Source organism: Phocoena sinus, chromosome 1 (genome assembly GCF_008692025.1).
Source record: "Phocoena sinus isolate mPhoSin1 chromosome 1, mPhoSin1.pri, whole genome shotgun sequence".
Lineage (NCBI taxonomy): Eukaryota > Metazoa > Chordata > Mammalia > Artiodactyla > Phocoenidae > Phocoena > Phocoena sinus.
In genome coordinates this window covers 65,407,385-65,426,065 of record NC_045763.1, presented here as the reverse complement: position 1 = coordinate 65,426,065, position 18,681 = coordinate 65,407,385, and the positions used below count along the sequence as shown (strand labels likewise).

General features: G+C 40.2%; 1 protein-coding gene across 1 annotated transcript in view; it reads left to right on the top strand.

Moving 5' to 3' along the window:
• The window catches only part of ERICH3 (glutamate rich 3), a 96,824-nt gene extending 81,853 nt beyond the window's left edge, over nt 1-14,971 (top strand). Inside the window, 6 exon segments of the mRNA XM_032641021.1 lie at nt 290-318; nt 8,357-8,370; nt 9,788-11,317; nt 11,436-11,764; nt 11,767-12,047; nt 12,686-14,971. Of these exon segments, the coding sequence (XP_032496912.1) occupies nt 290-318; nt 8,357-8,370; nt 9,788-11,317; nt 11,436-11,764; nt 11,767-12,029 (2,165 nt within the window). The 3' untranslated portion in view covers nt 12,030-12,047; nt 12,686-14,971.
• The last annotated feature ends 3,710 nt before the right edge of the window (nt 14,972-18,681 follow it).

The following is an 18,681-nucleotide window of genomic DNA, read 5'->3' as shown; positions in this document are numbered from 1 at the left end:
AATTGCTACTTCAGCTTTCTTTTGATTTCCATTTGCATGGAATATCTTTTTCCATCCCCTCACTTTCAGTCTGTATGGGTCCCTAGGTCTGAAGTGGGTCTCCTGTAGACAGCCTATATATGGGCCTTGTTTTTGTGTCCATTCAGCCAGTGTATGTCTTTTGGTTAGAGCATTTAGTCCATTTACATTTAAGGTAATTATCGATATGTTTTTTCCTATTACCATTTTCTTAATTGTTTTGGGTTTGTCATTGTAAGTCTTTTCCTTCTCTTGTGTTTCCTGCCTAGAGAAGTTCCTTTCGCATTTGTTGTAGAGCTGGTTTGGTGGTTCTGAATTCTCTTACCTTTTGCTTATCTGTAAAGGTGCTCATTTCTCCATCGAATCTGAATGAGATCCTTGCTGGGTAATCTTGGTTTTCGTTTTTTTCCCTTTCATCACTTTAAATATGTCCTGCCACTCCCTTTTGGCTTGCAGAGTTTCTGCCAAAAGATGGTTATGGGGATTCCTTTATATGTTAATTGTTGCTTTTCCCTTGCTGCTTTTAATATTTTTTCTTTGTATTTAATTTTTGATAGTTTGATTAATATGTGTCTTAGTGTGTTTGTCCTTGGATTTATCCTGTATGGGACTCTCTGCGCTTCCTGGAATTGATTGACTATTTCCTTACCCATATTAGAGAAGTTGTGAACTATAATCTCTTCAAATATTTTTTCAATTGCTTTTTTTTTTCTCTTCTTCTGGGACCCCTATAATTCAAATGTAGGTGCATTTAATGTTGTCCCAAAGGTCTCTGAGATTGTCCTCAATTCTTTTCATTCTTTTTTCTTTATTGTGCTGTGCGGTAGTTATTTCCACTATTTTATCTTCCATGTCACTTATCCGTTCTTCTGCCTCAGTTATTCTTCTTAGCATGTTTTAAAATGGGAACAATTTGTGTAGTTTCAAAGCAAGCAGAGGAGAGGGAATGAGTTTGGAAAGCTTGCCTACTAATATTGCAAACCATATCCTTGCTACCACTTTTCAATAACTAAATTATCAAATTTAGAAAGAATTGGTGGAAATTGAGAACTGTCAGCAATAGTACAGGGACGTAAGGCATCTCATCATTATAGGTGAAATTGTTAATTGATACCTCCTTTTTTGAAGTACAAAGAGAAACATATATCAAAACTTCTAAAAATTATCTTTGACCCAGCAATTCCAGTTCCAACAGTTTATCCTAAGGCAATAGTCAGAAATAATAAAATAATTATAAGTAGTATTTTAAGTAGCTTTTTAATCACAAAAATGGAAATAATTGAATATTTAACACTAGGCAGTTGGTTAGCCAAATTTTAGTAAAACCTTATTAGAATATTCTGTGCAGTTATTGAAGAATAGTTCTTATTTAATGATATGTGGATATAGTCACAATATATTGCTAAATGAATAAAATGGGATACAAAATGTCATCTAAATAAGAGTAAAAGGTACTGAGAAATCTGCCAAAATGTTAACTAGTATTTGTTTCTGAGTGGTGAAACTAGGATATTTTTGTTTTCCTCTCTGTACTTTTTATTGTTTCAAGCTTTAAGTAATGAATATGTACTATTTTCATATTTTGGGGAAGTACAATGTTTATATTATTTTAAAATATGTTTTCATAATAAAAAAAGCTCACATTGGAATGCAATAATATTGTGGTATTTTAAAAACATCTTGAAATATCCTATATCATTTGAATGGAAAAAGTATTTTTCTGTGAAATTCTCTGTTTGAGCCTCTTCCATTTTGCTACAGATGCTGTGGGAACTGACAACTCTCTTTGCTTTTAATGGTCATCTTTATAGCAAGGTGAAGGAGCAGAGCCTTGAGGGATGAAGGGCTAAATAGATAGAGGAAACAGGGTGATGTGTCACATTGCTGGCATGGGAGTCTCAGCATGCATAGTCCTCCTTTACTGTAGGTGGAAAACAGTCAAAGTCAGACACTGGCCAAGGTCTTGCTTTTAAGTTTCAGTTTCAGAAGAACATCTGAGAAAAAAATGACCAGGTGGGGTCTTTTCTGATCTCACACCTAATAAATCCTTAATGCTCAGGCCAGTGTCCCATTCTTGCTGAATCTGAAGCAGGCAGCACCTAACTGTCCAGGCTCTCATCGACTTCCAAAGCCTAACCCTCCAGGGGCAAGCCAGCTGACATGGGCAAGTGGTGATTACAGTCCTGAGACAGAAGGATTACATGCTTCAGGCAATTCTGAGTGAGTTGTAATTTTCAGATTATGCTAGTATTGTTTGGCTTCTTAGAATAGTCTTTTGGTTCAATAGCTGCTAATTGTTTATTATTATTTTTGTAAACCATATTGAAAAAATTTTCAATTGATGTATAATTGACATACAGCATTATATTAATTTCAGGTGTACAACATACTGATTCAATATTTGTAAAATAAACCATATTTCTTTTTAGCCTGTGGACTACTTGGGGGAGAAACCTAGATGTCCTGTTGGCTCTGATGAAACAAAGCTTCAGTAATTGATACCAAATCAGGCTTCCTCCCACTCTCCTGCCTACCATCCTTGGGATTTCTATTGCTTAGTCAGCAAAGCAGATTTATACACAAAGACCTAAAACACTATTTAAACTCTCTAGTTATACAGTGCTGTGGGTAAGATGATATTTAACTTATAGGTACTGTGTTATAAAGTTACTAAACTAAAGGTTGACTTGGTTTTAAAAAATCCAACTATAACCTAAGTTTCATGAGTTGATATCATCTTTAAATTACTGTAAAAGACATTTTTTATTTGGTGTATTGGATGAATGAGGAAAACTGACGTTCAAAAATTTTTTTAAAGAGAATACATTGGAACTATGTGATGTACCTCTTTTCATTTCCATGTTTGTTCTCTTAAGATTACTATGGTTAAGTCATTCCATTTTTTCTCCAAAAGCCACATGAGGCAGATATTTCACTATTTGTTTCCAAACACAGCGGGATCAGTAAGTAACTAACTGCTCCTTAGCAATCCACCTTAAACTGAGCAAGGGACCACATTCTAGTTGTGTTTTTTCTTGAAGTACAGTCTTTGGACCAAATTGCTCAGAATATCTGAGAGGAAAGAAAGCAAGAAAGGAAGAGAGAAGGTAGGTAGAGAAGGAAAGGGAGAGATAGAGAGCGAGGGAGGGAGGGAGGGGGAAAGGTATTTTGGAGAAACTGTGCTCTTATCTAGGAGGGCAAATCTAGGTCTAGTGTTATTTGAGTGAACTTTTGTTAACCAGAAGGTGGCATAATGAAAGATGTCAGGGATTTAGAGACACAGGTCATCAGATGATAGGCAAGGGATATAGACAAGGATGTGTCAGACACTAAAGACAAAGTTAATGGATATTAAAGTGTTGTCGAGAATTATCAGGTTGGGCGATAATACTTATAATAGACATGCTCATCATTTTATCATCTATTATTATTTATTAGGTGCTCAGGCACTTGCTAATAAGTGAAATATAAGCATGTTCTACAGGTATTATTTCATTTAATCCTCCCAATATAACCACTGAGTAGATATCTCTTTTTGACAGATGGGTAAACTGAGGCTTAGGCTTAGGCCAAAGAACTTACCCAAGCTGACACAGTTAGTATGGGACTTGAACTTCTTAGGTCTTTGTGTTCCTAAGGTTCAGTGCCAGTAATCAGCAGCAGATAACAGGAATCTCTACAACAGCTTTTACTGTCAAATTTATAAGAATCATGCAATAGCTTTTTTGCTCTGGTCACATGGAGTGAGTATTGGGGTCAAATCACTAAAATCTACTAATGGATGAAATGTTTATAGTATAGTCAGTTCTGGTAGTTTTAGAAATCTAATAGAACAGTGATGATTGGGATTATAAAAGCCATAACATGTTTCTAAAAAGCAAAAGGCAACTAAACTCCTTTGCAGTCATCTCATTGCATGTGTATTTGACAAATCCATCACTGCTTCTGGCTATTGCCTTGTTTTTTTTAATGCAAGTATTTCTTTACATGGATTTCTTTACCTCATGATCTTCTATTGTGTTTTCTTTTTGAAATCATAGCTTGAACTCTGTTTACTCTTAATAAATATTAAAAAGAGTCATATTTTAATGCTTTTAAATTAATCCGACTTGCTGCTGTTCCACTTACAATGTTCCCATGACCTGTTTTAAACACCTTTTGATATTTTATATGGTCTCCAATCAGTTGGACAGGTAGTAGCTGAAGATGTGGGTCCTGGCTGCCACTGCCACTATGACTCTGAGTCTGGTGTTAGCAGTGCAGACGGAGGAGAGAAGCACTCAAGGAAGGTGGAGATTGACACAGGTGCAGGTAAGGGCACATCATTACCTAGGAAAGACCTTCAGAAATCCTCTGCAAAAGACAGTGCTGTTTCCATCTTTCATCTTCCTATCCTTGTTTCCTCCTTCTACCACCTTTATTTTCTTTTCAACTAGTGAATATGATGGCAGGAGGTGGAGGCATTAAGGGGAGCTTTGGAGCTGACCGCAGATATGAAAGTTATCATTCTTTTTTGAATACAGTGGTGCTTAGAATTTTTTAAAAAAGGACTTCAGATAATGAAAAATACTGGTAGGGATTTTCAGACCAGTCTTATTTCTTAGCCTGCCTCCCAGTTAGCTGACCAGGTAGGTGGATATACCTAACTGACCCACTGGAGACATGAAGAGCCCAGGCACATTTCATGAGGATTTACTTGAACTCCTTATTTTTTAAAATTCAGGAAGTATTCATTGCCATCAGCAAACGACCTGGCTCTTGGTGATGAGTATTCCAGCTGCAAGAGTGCACATTAGAGTGACTCAACAGACCATGACTCATACATATCTGGTCAGACAGCCCGTGTCCTTGAAATCAGGTTTCCCTATATTTAGTGGATGAATTTTAAAAAACACCCTGATTTGAATACACGTATGTGTGTGTGGCAGTTGGCAGGGGGAGGGTGATTCATTTTATTCCTCATATGGTCACAGTACCCCCACCCCCAATTTTTAATAACAGGCATCAAGTGCTGGGAGGTATATGAGATTTCACTCTATTATCAAGTAAATAAGTTAGCCAGCCACAGTTACATCAGAAGACACAAAACTCCTCGGTCAGAGAAAAAGGACTTTATTACTCACAATAAATAGAAGCAGCCAGATGATTTGCACTTGCGCTGGTTCCCTGAGCTCCCGTTCCCCCGGAGCCATGTGGAGAGGACCAGGTGACACTTGAACTTGGAGTGGGCTGAGTTGCAGAAGGACACTGAGCTTTGAGAATCCAAATCTTTCGTAGTGGGCGTTCAACCAGAGGAGTTCTAGTGTACCTCCCCAAACTTCTGCAAGGCAGGTAGAGTAGTTGTTGTCTATTAAATCTAATTCAAACAAGAAAATATCATACGTTGTACGCAGTGGGAGGGGAGTGTGTAAGGAAGGTTTGTTAGGGCTTCCTGTGTGCCAGGCGCTGTGCTAAGCATTTCATGGTTTACTCTCACAAGGATTCTCTGAGTCAAGTGTTGCTATTCCCGTTATATGGATAAGAGAATGAAGGCTTAGAGAAGTGTTATTTCCCAAGTTCGTACAACTACGTGGCAGAGCTGGCATTCTCACCCAGGTCTGCCTGACTGCCAAGTACACACTCAGCCACTAAATCAGATTTCCCTTGTTTGTGAACATTGCTCACTTTCTTATATTCGTTATATGTTTCCCCCAAAAGCCCATGAGGTTGCTATCAAGAACACGTCATATTTTTGTACTGATATTTCTTAGAAGGGCTTCAATCACTCTTTCTCCCTTGCTTCAGAAATGTCATGTCTGACTCCCCTGTGTGTGTGTGTGTGTGTGTGTGTGTGTGTGTGTGTGCATGTAATAGCTCAGCTGGATGCCATTAGCATTTTCTCTCCTAGAATTTAGGCATAGTATATTATTACATGGTGGCTAGGCAATTTTATTACCCTGTATTTCTGAATGTTCTTTAATTCCATAAATTTAGAGGCCAGCTTAGCAAAACAGGACTTTCTTTAAATATTTTTCATAACTGACTTTTTTTTTAGACATCTTTATTGGAGTATAATTGCTGTACAATGGTGTGTTAGTTTCTGCTGTATAACAAAGTGAATCAGCTATACGTATACATATATCCCCATATCCCCTCCCTCTTGTGTCTCCCTCACACCCTCCCCATCCCACCCCTCTAGGTGACACAAAGCACCGAGCTGATCTCCCTGTGCTATGCCGCTACTTCCCACTAGCTATCTATTTTACATTTGGTAGTGTATATATGTCAATGCCACTTTCTCACTTCATCCCAGCTTACCCTTCCCCCTCCCCGTGTCCTCAAGTCCATTCTCTACGACTGCGTCTTTATTCCTGTCCTGCTCCTAGGTTCTTCAGAACCATTTTTTAAAATTATTTTTTAGATTCCATATATATGTGTTAGCATATGATATTTGTTTTTCTCTTTCTGACTTACTTCACTCTGTATGACAGACTCTAGGTCCGTCCACCTCACTACAAATAATTTCGTTTCTTTTTATGGCTAATATTCCATTGTATATATGTGCCACATCTTCTTTATGCATTCATCTGTTGATGGACACTTAGGTTGCTTCCATGTACTGGCTATTGTAAATAGAGCTCCAATGAACTTTGTGGTACATGACTCTTTTTGAATTATGGTTTTCTCAGGTTATATGCCCAGTAGTGGAATTACTCGGTTGTATGGTAGTTCAATTTTTAGTTTTTTGAGGAACCTCCATACTGGCTGTATCAAGTTACATTACCACCAACAGTGCAAGAGTGTTTCCTTTTCTCCACACTCTCTCCAGCATTTACTGTTTGTAGATATTTTGATGATGGCCATTCTAACTGGTGTGAGGTGATACCTCATTGTAGTTTTGATTTGCATTTCTCTAATGATTAGTGATGTTGAGCTTTCATTCATGTGTTTGTTGGTGATCTGTATATCTTCTTTGGAGAAATCTCTATTTAGGTCTTCTGCCCATTTTTGGACTGGGTTGTTTGTTTTTGTGATATTGAGCTCCATGAGCTGCTTGTAAATTTCGGAGATTAATCCTTTGTCAGTTGCTTCATTTGCAAATATTTTCTCTCATTCTGAGGGTTGTATTTTCATCTTGTTTATGGTTTCCTTTGCTGTGCAAAAGCTTTTAAGTTTCATTAGGTCCCATTTGTTTATTTTTGTTTTTATTTCCATTTCTCTAGGAGGTGGGTCAAAAAGGATCTTGCTGTGATTTATGTCATAGAGTGTTCTTCCTATGTTTTCCTCTAAGAGTTTTATACTGTCTGGCCTTACATTTAGGTCTTTAATCCATTTTGAGTTTATTTTTGTGTATGGTGTTAGGGAGTGTTCTAATTTCATTCATTTACATGTAGCTGTCCAGTTTTCCCAGCACCACTTATTGAAGAGGCTATCTTTTCTCCATTGTATATTCTTGCCTTCTTTATCAAAGATAAGGTGACCATATGTGCACGGGTTTATCTCTGGGCTTTCTATCTTGTTGCATTTATCTATCTTTCTGTTTTTGTGCCAGTACCATACTGTCTTAATTACTGTAGCTTTTTTTTTTTTTTGCGTTACGCGGGCCTCTCACTGTTGTGGCCCCTCCCGTTGCGGAGCACAGGCTCCGGACGCGCAGGCTCAGCGGCCGTGGCTCACGGGCCCAGCCGCTCCACGGCATGTGGGATCCTCCCGGACCGGGGCACGAACTGCGTCCCCTGCATCGGCAGGCAGACTCTCAACCACTGTGCCACCAGGGAAGCCCGATTACTGTAGCTTTGTAGTATAGTCTGAAGTCAGGGAGCCTGATTCCTCTGACAACTTTTTAATATACTTTCATGCAGGAATTTGAATAACAACACATATACTACTAAAGGGACTTGATACATTGTTGTTCCAAATGATGGTTTTCATTTGTTTTGAATCCAGTAATAATCTGTAACAAAATAAAACAAACTGTATTCTTTCAAGTGAATTGGCTCCATGTTCTCTGAGTGAGCATTTGGTTCTATATTTAGTAAATAACTGCTGTGGTATGCTGAGGACCCCCTATAAAACTCAACACCGTCCCTGCTGATAGACTTGAAGTTTCTATGTTATTCATTTGAATAAAGTTACCTTCCAAATACATTTTATTATTATTATTTTTTTTTTTTGGCGGAACGCGGGCCTCTCGCTGTTGTGGCCTCTCCCTTTGCGGAGCACAGGCTCCGGACGCGCAGGCTCAGCGGCCATGGCTCATGGGCCCAGCCGCTCCGCAGCATGTGAGATCTTCCTGGACTGGGGCACGAACCCATGTCCTCTGCATCAGCAGGTGGACTTTCAACCACTGTACCACCAGGGAAGCCCCCAAATGCATTTTTAAGGGAAATGTAATATGTGCTGTTATTGTCTTACTTCAAAATGTTTTATTTTAATAGCTGGCAAGAGGCCAAGGGAAAGCAAAAAGGACAGCCAGGTGTGGTGTCTGGAGAGGAACTGGAGTTATAAGACATTCCCAGATGGGGTATCAGAATAGGGACGAAGTGAGTAAGATTAGGGCTTTAGGTTTCTGGGAGATTGTTGGTGATGGGGTGGGGGTGAGATGGCTAGACAAAAGGGCAAGCAAGAGAAAAAAATGTGAGGAAGACACACTTGCCTACTTTATAAATTTATGTAATTTGGAGATTGACACCCTGGTTTTATAACTTATTTTATAGCACCTAGTCCAGTGTGTTTTACAAATGAAAAAAAATTAGATTGATAGAAAACATTGAGGTGACCATTTTAGAAGCTATCTCCCTAAGTATTATTCTGCAACTGGAAAATTTAAATGCTTTTGGTATTTGGCCTGAAATGCCTTTATTTATTTTGCATGGATCATTGCAACAGAAATACATGTATTTGCTAAATAATAAGAAATCTTTTTGAAGCCTTCTAAGAAACATATTGAACTTGTATTTATTGAAGTATGAAAACTAGAACACCCAGATTTGCAGGAAATTATGGATGAGAACTTATGAAATACTTCAAGTAGGTTATTTATATTGAAAATTGTCCCAGACTAAAAAGTCCTGTCTTGCTCTGTGATCCTGTTTTGCCAAAGGCAAATCAGTTTCTGAATGTAGATGGGAAGTATTCTGACCTATAATACAAATTCGTGTCTTTAGTAAAAAGTCTTACCTTGAACTACAAAGTTATTTGATGACTATATCTAGATATAGTAGCTTTAATGGGAGTAATGTGTGGGGTAATGAATGATCAGCTCACATTGTATTATGATTCTGTTGCTAAATGCCCATATGAGTACAAGAAACATAAGCTAACAGGCATATTATGGTGCTATAGAGAACAATGATTCTTAAAATTAAGTCCTCACTATTTTCCTTGTTGCATAATTTTTTCTGCAAGTCATAATATTTCAAAGGAAAGTGGGATATGTGTGTGTGTGTGTGTGTGACAGAGAGAGAGAAAGAGAGAGATTTTATTATTTTAAGACATGGACTTTTTGTTTATTTTCAACATTTCTGATGTTCAATTTTCCTTTAATACCAATGTGCCCATTAAATTTGATACCATTTCTTTTCATCACGAAAAGCCATTGTTAAATCATGGTACATGTTATAGTCAATGGCATCCTAGAACCAAGAAAATGTTGTATAGATAATATAAGTAGCCCCTTGATATTATATATAAATATCTCTTATATATCTAAGATTTTTTGTAATATTTTCTCCCTGCACTTTGATTAAAGTAACCTTGATTTCTAACCTTATTTTATAGCACTGAATAGGAATTTAGCGGTGGAGGAAAGGGCAGCACTCAGCTCAAACAAGGAATCCAAGCAAGTTGCATCAGAAGAGCATACACTGGAGAAGAAAGAAGCAGTGGAGGAAGATGAAGGTCCCCAACACAGGGATGCTGACACAGAAGAAAAAGGGGATGCAGCACCGTGGGGAAAAGCAGGGGTTAATGAGGTTCCCTTGGGGCAGTGGAAGCCAACAGTAGAGCAGCCGGCATTAGTAGGACAGTTTACAGAGGAAAGAACGATCCCTCAGGGTGTAGTAAGTGGGGCGGAGGCAGAAGCAGAAGGGGATAGAAGGCAACAAAAGGAGGGGTTAGACCCCAGAGGACGAGAAGCAGCAAGAGATTCTGGAGGTCTGAATGAAGGGGAGGCTTCTGAGGAGCAGGCCTTGAAGCAAACGGTGCTGGAGACGGAGACGGCAGCCTCTGACCGGGAGCAGGGTGAGGAGAAGGCGGTGCTTACAAGCCAGGCAGCGGCCCTGAGAGAGGCAGCGAGGCCGGAGAAGGGAGAGTCTGAGGGAGCGGCTGTGAGCGAGGCCGGGTCTGCAAAGCCAGGTGTGGAGGACAGTGAGGGGGAAGCATCTACAGACCTAGAGGACGTGGGACCCTGAGGAGCTACACCCGAGAAAGAGGAGGGTGTAGAGGAGGCCATCCTGCGGAGAGAGGTGCCAGCCAAGGAGAGGGGGGCAGTTCTGGGAAGGGAAACGCCCTTGAGCTCCTGGACTTCTGTGAAGGCCCAGGCAACTTGGACGGGGGTTTTGGAGGACAGCCTTGAAGAACTTCATAAGGGCCCTGTGGAAAGGGAGGAGGTTGAGATAGAGTCAGAGTCTAAGAAGGAAGATGAGAGGAAAGAAATGTCACCTGAGGAGTCAGATGCAGCGTGCGAGAGAAGGAAATCTGAGAGGCCAAAGACACCTCTTGGGGAAACCAAATCTGAGAGGGAAGTGGTGGCAAGGACAAAGGCGCTTCAGGATGAAGACACTTTAGAAGACGAGCAAAAGTTGAAAGAGGATGAGGGGGAACCCATGAAGGAAGTAAGACCCAAGGAAGAGACACAAGCCCCCCAAAATGACATGGGGCATGGTGCTGAGGTTGAAGCAGCCGTGCGGGCGTCTGAACTGACTGAAGACGCAGGGCCGCGAGGAGAGGATTCACTGACCATGTCTGAAGCATCCCCTGGATTTGAAAAGTCCCTGGAAAACATAACAGTTTGGGGGAAAGAAGGAGGAGAAAGACCGAGAGAAGCTGGAGACACAGGGCGCAGAGGCAGAGCAGGGCTGCGCCTCGGGGAGAACGTGGGCCCCGCAGAGCAGGACGAGGGCGCGAGCCCTGCAGAAGGGGGGATGTCAGGAGGCCCTGAAAGCGAGCTCTCAGGGCGGGCACAGACACCCGGGCCTGCCGGCGATGCTAGGGAGTGTGCAGCCAAACATCAAGACAGCCTGATGGGCTGGGAGGGGAGGGATAAAGAAGGGCCTTTACAGGGGCCACAGGGAGCGGCTCCCAGCCAGGATCCAAGAAGGTGTTCCCGAGGGAGAATCCACCATGGCAGGAAAGTTGAGTGAAGAAGTGATGGGTGAGGACCCAGAGGAGGTGGCTTTTGAAGAGCCCACTCGGGGGGTAGGGCTGATGAAGAACAGGGACACGGAGGGGGACAGGGGCTCGCGGGGCGTGGTTGTAGCTGGGGAAGGTCGCCACCAAGGAGGAGGAGGGACAGGACCAGCCGCAGAGCGGGAGGCGTTGGCAGTTTCGAAGACAGCTGGGGGGCAAACAGAAGCGCATGAAGCCTTCTCCTTCTCAGATGCGGCTGGGGAGGAAAGCTGGCACAGAGTGGATGAGACGCTCGGAGAAACGGCAGCTGCACACAAGGTGGCTGTAGAGGAAACAGCGCTGAGCGGGGAGGAGGCGACAATGACTTGGGAGATGGAGGCTGAGGTCGAGGCTGCAGGGCAACCTTCTGACCTGGAAGGTTGCCCACCGCCAGGGCCGGCTCGGGAGGGAGGGGAAGCTAAACCCACACAGGAGGCGGAGTCCGTGAGGAGTCCGGGGCAGCTGAAGAATTCAGAATGGGATTTTCCCAAGAGAGAGGGTCAGAGCCCAGGGGAGAGAGTGCACGGGACGCAGGAACACTCCCTGGAAAGCCCGATTGCACTGGGGCCCAAGAGAAGCGAGAGCATGCAGTGCACAGAGGAAGTGAAGACCCAGATGTTCCGCTGAACCCCAGGAAGGCCTAAGAGACTTCGCGGCTGATGGTGAGTTTAAGCCTGCCCTGTCTGCAGGATTAAATAGATCCCCCCTTTGGGTTGGCTCATCCCTTTCTCAGTGTCTGCACACACACCCCCTTCAACTCTGGGCTGCTGAGCCCCAAGCCCATCAGGACAGGGGGCTGGGTGAGACGGACAGGGTGGCCAAAGCCACACAGGAACCAGTTTCTGTTCCCTTCGCAGCTCTAAGTCACAGCCCCCGTCTCTGCAAGCACAGCTCTAGGAAGCAGTGAGATCCTCCTTGCCTCCATTACAGGGCCCCAGAGATGGGTGCAGAGGAGAGAGTGTGCCACAGGGACAGGTCACAGGAGGAAAGGCTTAAACTCTGTTCCAGAATTAATTTCCCTTTGTGATTGTCTGCCTTTAAATGGGCTCTGTGTCTCCATTCTGCACTTTTGTGCAGTTTAATAAATATATATAGCATATATCTGCAACATATATTAAAATATTTAAAATGTGTTAAAATATATGTATATATGTAAAATATTGAAGACTAAAGACCAAAATTATTTCCAACATTTCCTCATGTTCCTGCTATTTCCTTGATGCCCTCGTATCCTTAGTGCCTGGTTTCTACTATCATGAGTGATTATATTCATAGTCCTATCCTTTTTATTATTTTTCAGGATATTTTCAAGATGTCTTCTGGAAGACTTAGAGTGGATCTAAGGAGAAGGATCACCTGAGCATCTCACCAGGAATTTAGATTTTTTTTTTTAACATCTTTATTGACATATAATTGCTTTACAATGGTGTGTTAGTTTCTGCTTTATAACAAAGTGAATCAGCTAACGAGGACTTTAGATTTTCTCTTTTTTTTTTTAAAGCCCTGTGCTTGTCTGAGCAGTTCCCAGTCTGCCAATGCTGGTCTGTAGCACCTCAAGTACCTTGAGAAGAGCTGCTCAGACGCTCCCTAGGGTGCTGGTTCCTAATGGAGGAGGCTGATACCTAAGTCTATACAGTTAACATGTCTATATTCAAGTCAAATTGATAGTTTTCAAATGTTTGACTTTTACCAAAGATTACCTGAAAGTTCCAGTCCTGCTGTCTGGGGTTTGTTTAAATTCCTTTTAATTTATAATCACACATTAGTCCCAGTTTCATACATGAGCGCTTTATTTACAATCTGTGGCTTTGACTGTGAAAATGAGCTCTAAACGTCCTTCCCGGTATACTCAGTGCTAAAGATTGCTCCAGACCTGTAAGTCCTTCCAGAAAAGGATTCCATGGCATGTCTATTCACTTACACTTAGAAATAATCATGCTTTCTATTTATGCCAGATGAGTAATTTTAAGTGTAAATCTTGTTTCAAATTGCCCTTTGTTTTTGCGTGTTTCTGTAGTCTTGCTTTAGAGGTAGACAGGTAAATGCTTGTGGCATTTCACTCCTGGGGGCCTTATTTATAGGGCCACTCAATTTAAATCAATGTAGTAAATAATTTAGCTACGTAAAATGAGTAACAACCACTATAGCAGGTAAACATTGCACATCAGTCCATACAGCAACATTCTAGACTCTAGATTCCAGTTGGTGTTACTCAACTTGGATTAAATTAGCATGCTGCTCACCTTCCCAAGTTCTGTTATTTCAAACCTGTGAACTACCCCTGCAGTGCATTGCAAATCCATGGTCACAACTTCTTCCTAAATTACCCCTGCCCCCATATCACTAGGAATAGTTGTGTATCAGTGTGCCCCTTGGGGATTTTGCTTTCCTTGTGATATCTTTCTTTGTTCATATGCCAGTGCCCCAAAGGGCACATATGTTTGGCCATCTTTTCATTATGTGAGGAGGTGAAAGAAAACGTCCTAAAGCAGTGATTCTCCAGTTATGCTACACATTAGACTTTCATGGGGCACTTTCATGAATGATTCAATCCCTGGCCCTACCCCAGAGGTTCAGATCGAATTAGTTTTAGATGGGTGTAGGCATCAGTTTTTTGTTTTTTAATTCTTCAGTTGGTTTTACTATGTAGGCAAAATTGAGTACTGCTGCCCTAATCATTATACAATCCATACTGGCTGCCCTGTGTCCCTAAGGACCAGGCATATTATCTTTATTTTTTTTTTATCTTTATAGATGTGTTTCATTTTAATAAAGGAGTCATTCAGTGATCAAAGGTATAATGGACCAGTGGTTCTCACAATGTGGTCCCTTGATCAGGATATCAGCATCACCCAGAACTGTTCCAAAAACAAATTCCTGCCTTCATCTCATACCCATTAAATTGGAAACTCAGTGGGTGGGGCAGAACAATTGGTGTTCTAACAAGCCCTCTTTGTAATTCTCATGTACCCTCTAGTCTGAAAACTGCTGTCACAGACTATTGATTGTTTTGAGGATTGGTCTCAGTTGGAAAATGGATTGCAGAAGCATTGTGTACTTTGTCTCTCTCTCTTTTACCATCTGTCTCTCTTCTCTCTTTTTCTTTTTTCTCTAAGCAATGGTACTCACTTATAAAAGTGATGACCTCAACTTTAAACTCATTTTTATTGGGCATGTAATGATATATATGTGAAGTCCTTCAGCCCCACCCCCTACTGGGGACGAGCACCACTCATGGCACATCATAGATCTCCATTGTCTTACATTTTATGAGTGGATTTCATCTACATTATATCCAATTTCATTTATTACTGAGCTGTATTACTGTGGCGTTCTACAGTATTTTTTCGCTGATCTCAACCTCATTGCTACAGAGCACTTTGAATACATAGCATCTTATGGGAAAGATTGTAAACTTGTTAATTCCATTGAAGAATGAGTTTTGTACAATGTGCTAAATGGAAATTACATTGGATTATTTTTGTATTTAACACATTCCATCAAAACTTTCTGTAAAATTATACTACAGTCTGCATGTGGGTTTGACTGTGAAATTCAGTGTTGTGATATTTCGATGAAGTGAATTCTTTCTCTGCAAATACTATATTGATAAAATTATTTTATGTTTGACTGAACTGATTATTTATCTTAATTTCATTATTAAAAGCATAAACAAACCATATGTTTACAGAGAAGACATGAATGGTCCTTTATAAATAAGACCAGACTTTTAAAATCTTCTTTGTTCTTTTCCTTACAAAATTTAAACTCCATAGCGTAGAGCAGAGAGAATTATTTTCATTGGGCTGTACTTTTTGAATATATGTGTTTATACTGACTGCGTTCATATATGTCTTTTACATATATGGAATAATATCAGAGAGGAAAATTGTTATCATTATTTCATAGATAAGTAAATAGAAGCTCAGTTAAGTGACTTGTCTAAAATCATGGTCAATCTCATGTGTTCTCACTCCAAACTCTAACTTTTTTAATCACATACACTTCCTTCTAGGAAGAGGAATATTAAATAGGTACTAAGATGCTAAATGTGAATCTCTACATATTTTTGTTTACTTGTAGAAGTAAAAATCAAATCTTATGCATATGTGTTTTATCAATAAGAAAAGGGTTATAGTTCCAGTCATTATTGATCAAAGAATATGATAGATTATTTAAATAATTCAAGAGAGAAATAGACAACCAAAGTAAAGATAGACAGAATGAGGTTATTTGAATTTCTTGAGTTAAGCCTTTTCTAAGGCTTTGTAAAGTCTTGTGTTGTAAATTTAAATTATAGTTGAGTAGTTTAAAACTTCTAAGATCAATAATTTTGCCACAATGATTGCCATTGGAGATCATTGTTTGAGAAAAGAAAAGAAGGCTGTAAAAAGATTCATCTAGCATGTGAAGTATTCCAACAGCTTCAAGGACTGTGGCCCTTGAGAGGCCACTTCTGACCTTGGGTAATATTTTCTTCTAGTCTCCTATACCACCTGTGTCATTTGAAAGATATTCCCAGTTATCGTGGCCAGCAGCAAGAGGTACAAAGAACAGGGAATAAATACAGCTGGTATTGTTTAAAAGTTGCTCTCAAATTCACTCATTTTTCCCTCTTTATTATGTTTTCTCCTTCCCTCTAATATCATGCCCTGTGACAGGAAAACCATGCTCTTTAAAATAACAGAAAACATAAACTCTATGATAAAATGCTGGATGTTTGAGAATGCACATTCCCTTTGAAATTCCTATCAGAAGTCTCAGACTGTTTAATAATCTTTGCAAACTTATAATATTTTGGAGTGATGCAAACCCCGTTTTTTACTAGGGAAAATGAGGTACACAGAGATACCTGAAACAGATAAGCTGATACCAAAGAATATATAAGAACTAGCTCTCTGTCTCCTTTGTCAAATGTTTTCTGGTCCTATTAAATATCTGCTTATGATTAAAGGGCATAGAAAGGGCAAAATTATAGGAGAAATCTCACACTTGTTCAGGAGCTTGGTACGAATGTTACACAGAAACCCTCAAGCTGGTGTGGGTGTACCTCTGAGGGGAGATGAAGCTTTTCAAGGGATTCACTGCTAAGGCTACTTTGTAGACGTCAACCTCCATAAAATGGACCTGTCTGAGAGCTAGCCTGCAGTCAAGACTAATCTCCCTTTTGCCAATCTCCCATTCTCTCTTCATAATAGAGACCAACTCTTCATCCATTTACCAATTTTACTATGTTGTCTCTGGGATGACACAAATGACAAAGGAACAATTTGAAATATGGTGCGGATATTGAGAAAGGGAATGACCTTAATAGCTGGTTAATAAATCCTTCTGCAAGTCAAGGGGTTTTCAATTCTTTGTTTTCAAGAACATTAAATCAGGACCTAATTGACTTGTCAGCTGATAAGCTACTTAAATCATTTTTGGTATTTCATCAGTCCGTGATTTTTGCAGTACACACAGTCAAAACTACTCAATCCTGACATTTCAGGGCAAAAGCAGCCATAGACAATACTTAAACAAATGGGTGTGTAAACTTTATTTACAAAGAAAGGTGGACTGCCAAATTTTGCCCGAGAACTTTAATTTGCTAACCTGTGCTTTTGAAAAGCAATCAGCTTCTATAACCAAGGAGACTAATCCTAACCGTTTCATATGCCACAGACATTTCAGTTTTCAAAAATGTGCCTTAGTCATAAAAGTTTGGAAACAACTGGCACAAAGGAACTAATTGCCCTTTCACTCCTCGGTGGAGTAAGAATGATTTATTACAACTTTCCTCTTTTTTTAAGACTATTATTAAAAAGCTTCACTTTAGCCAGGTTTTCAATCTCTCCTTCCACACCGTCACCATCTTCTCCAGTCCATCTGTTAGAATGCAAGTGTGAGATGTTGTGAGGAAGGGAAAAGGAACTGTAGAGTTGTGACAATTACATTTCCTGTAACACAGGCTGACCTGTTGTGCAATAGAATGTCAGCTCCATGAGAGAAGAGACGTGGTCTGCTCTGGTCCATGTTCAGTTGCCTGTGTCAAGAGCAGTGGCTGGACATGGCACGCACTCAATAAATATCTGGTAAAAGGATGACAACTAAAATGCAGAGGTAATTCTGTTACACGTTCTGGAAGTTTTTAAGCCTAAATTTAATGGATGTTGATAGGATGCAGGGAGTATCTGAATTTGTGGACTGAAGAGAAAATGGTCATTATTTTCATAAAACATTAGAGGTAATAGGGACCCTGGAGATCAAAAGTTCCATGAGCACCTCTGTAGGTATCAGACTGAGAAAGCAGAGACCCAGCGGGTCTGAGGAATAGGCTACACACTGGTGAGGGACAAAACAGGATTGCAACTCCTATCTCTAGTCTAGAGCTTCTTTCACCTCACAGTGCTGCTCCTCGTTAGTCAGATTTTCTTGTTAGAGGTACAGAATCCCAATTTCTAATCAAATGCACTCTCTAAAACTTGGTGTTTTTTCGGTTTTGTTTTTTAGAACAGCTAATTTTGTTCTTGCTTTGCAAATGCTGAAATACAAGTTTTCAAATGCGGCTTAAGTGAAATATTTTGGTCGTCTGAATTACAGATGTCCCGAGGTTTGTCATTGCCTGTTTGTAATCCCCACTGAGAATGCAAAAGTTTATGGTTAGAGACAGCAGAAGCACCACATACTAGTTATTTTATGCATACACGGGCGCACGCATGTGCACACACACACCTGCCATCGATTAATTTAAAGAAAAGGAAATCTTTGAAAATGAATGGGAACTCTCCCCACTGAACTAATCATAATGTTAGCGGCTCCCTACTAAGCACAGAACTCTCCAGGAGAATTCAACAAATTACAAACCTATCTAAGCATAAACAAATCGGCTTAACAAACTCAAATCTGAATCACTGGTTCTCAAATTTGGCTGTACCTTAGAATTCCCCGGAGGAGATTTTTTTAATCTCCGGGGGTGAGGTTTGGGCAACAGGACTTAAAAAAATCCCCCCAGGTGATTACTGTTTTGGAGCCAAGGCTTTTCTCCACAGATCTCAATTCTGAATAACTACTGAGATGAAAAGGTAGATGTTAATGTGATTTCAGAAGCCTAATTTAAATCGGTATGATACAGTTTAACACATTATGCTTTTACTATTTTATTCATTTTATTCTTTTACTCTTTTATTTCTTTACTCATTAAGCCTCACAATGCTATGAGGAAGGTACTATTAGCCCTATTTTATAGGTGATGAAACTGGACACAAAAGGAAGTAACATATTCAAGTTGTAAAGCTAGGAAGCGTCACAGGAGGG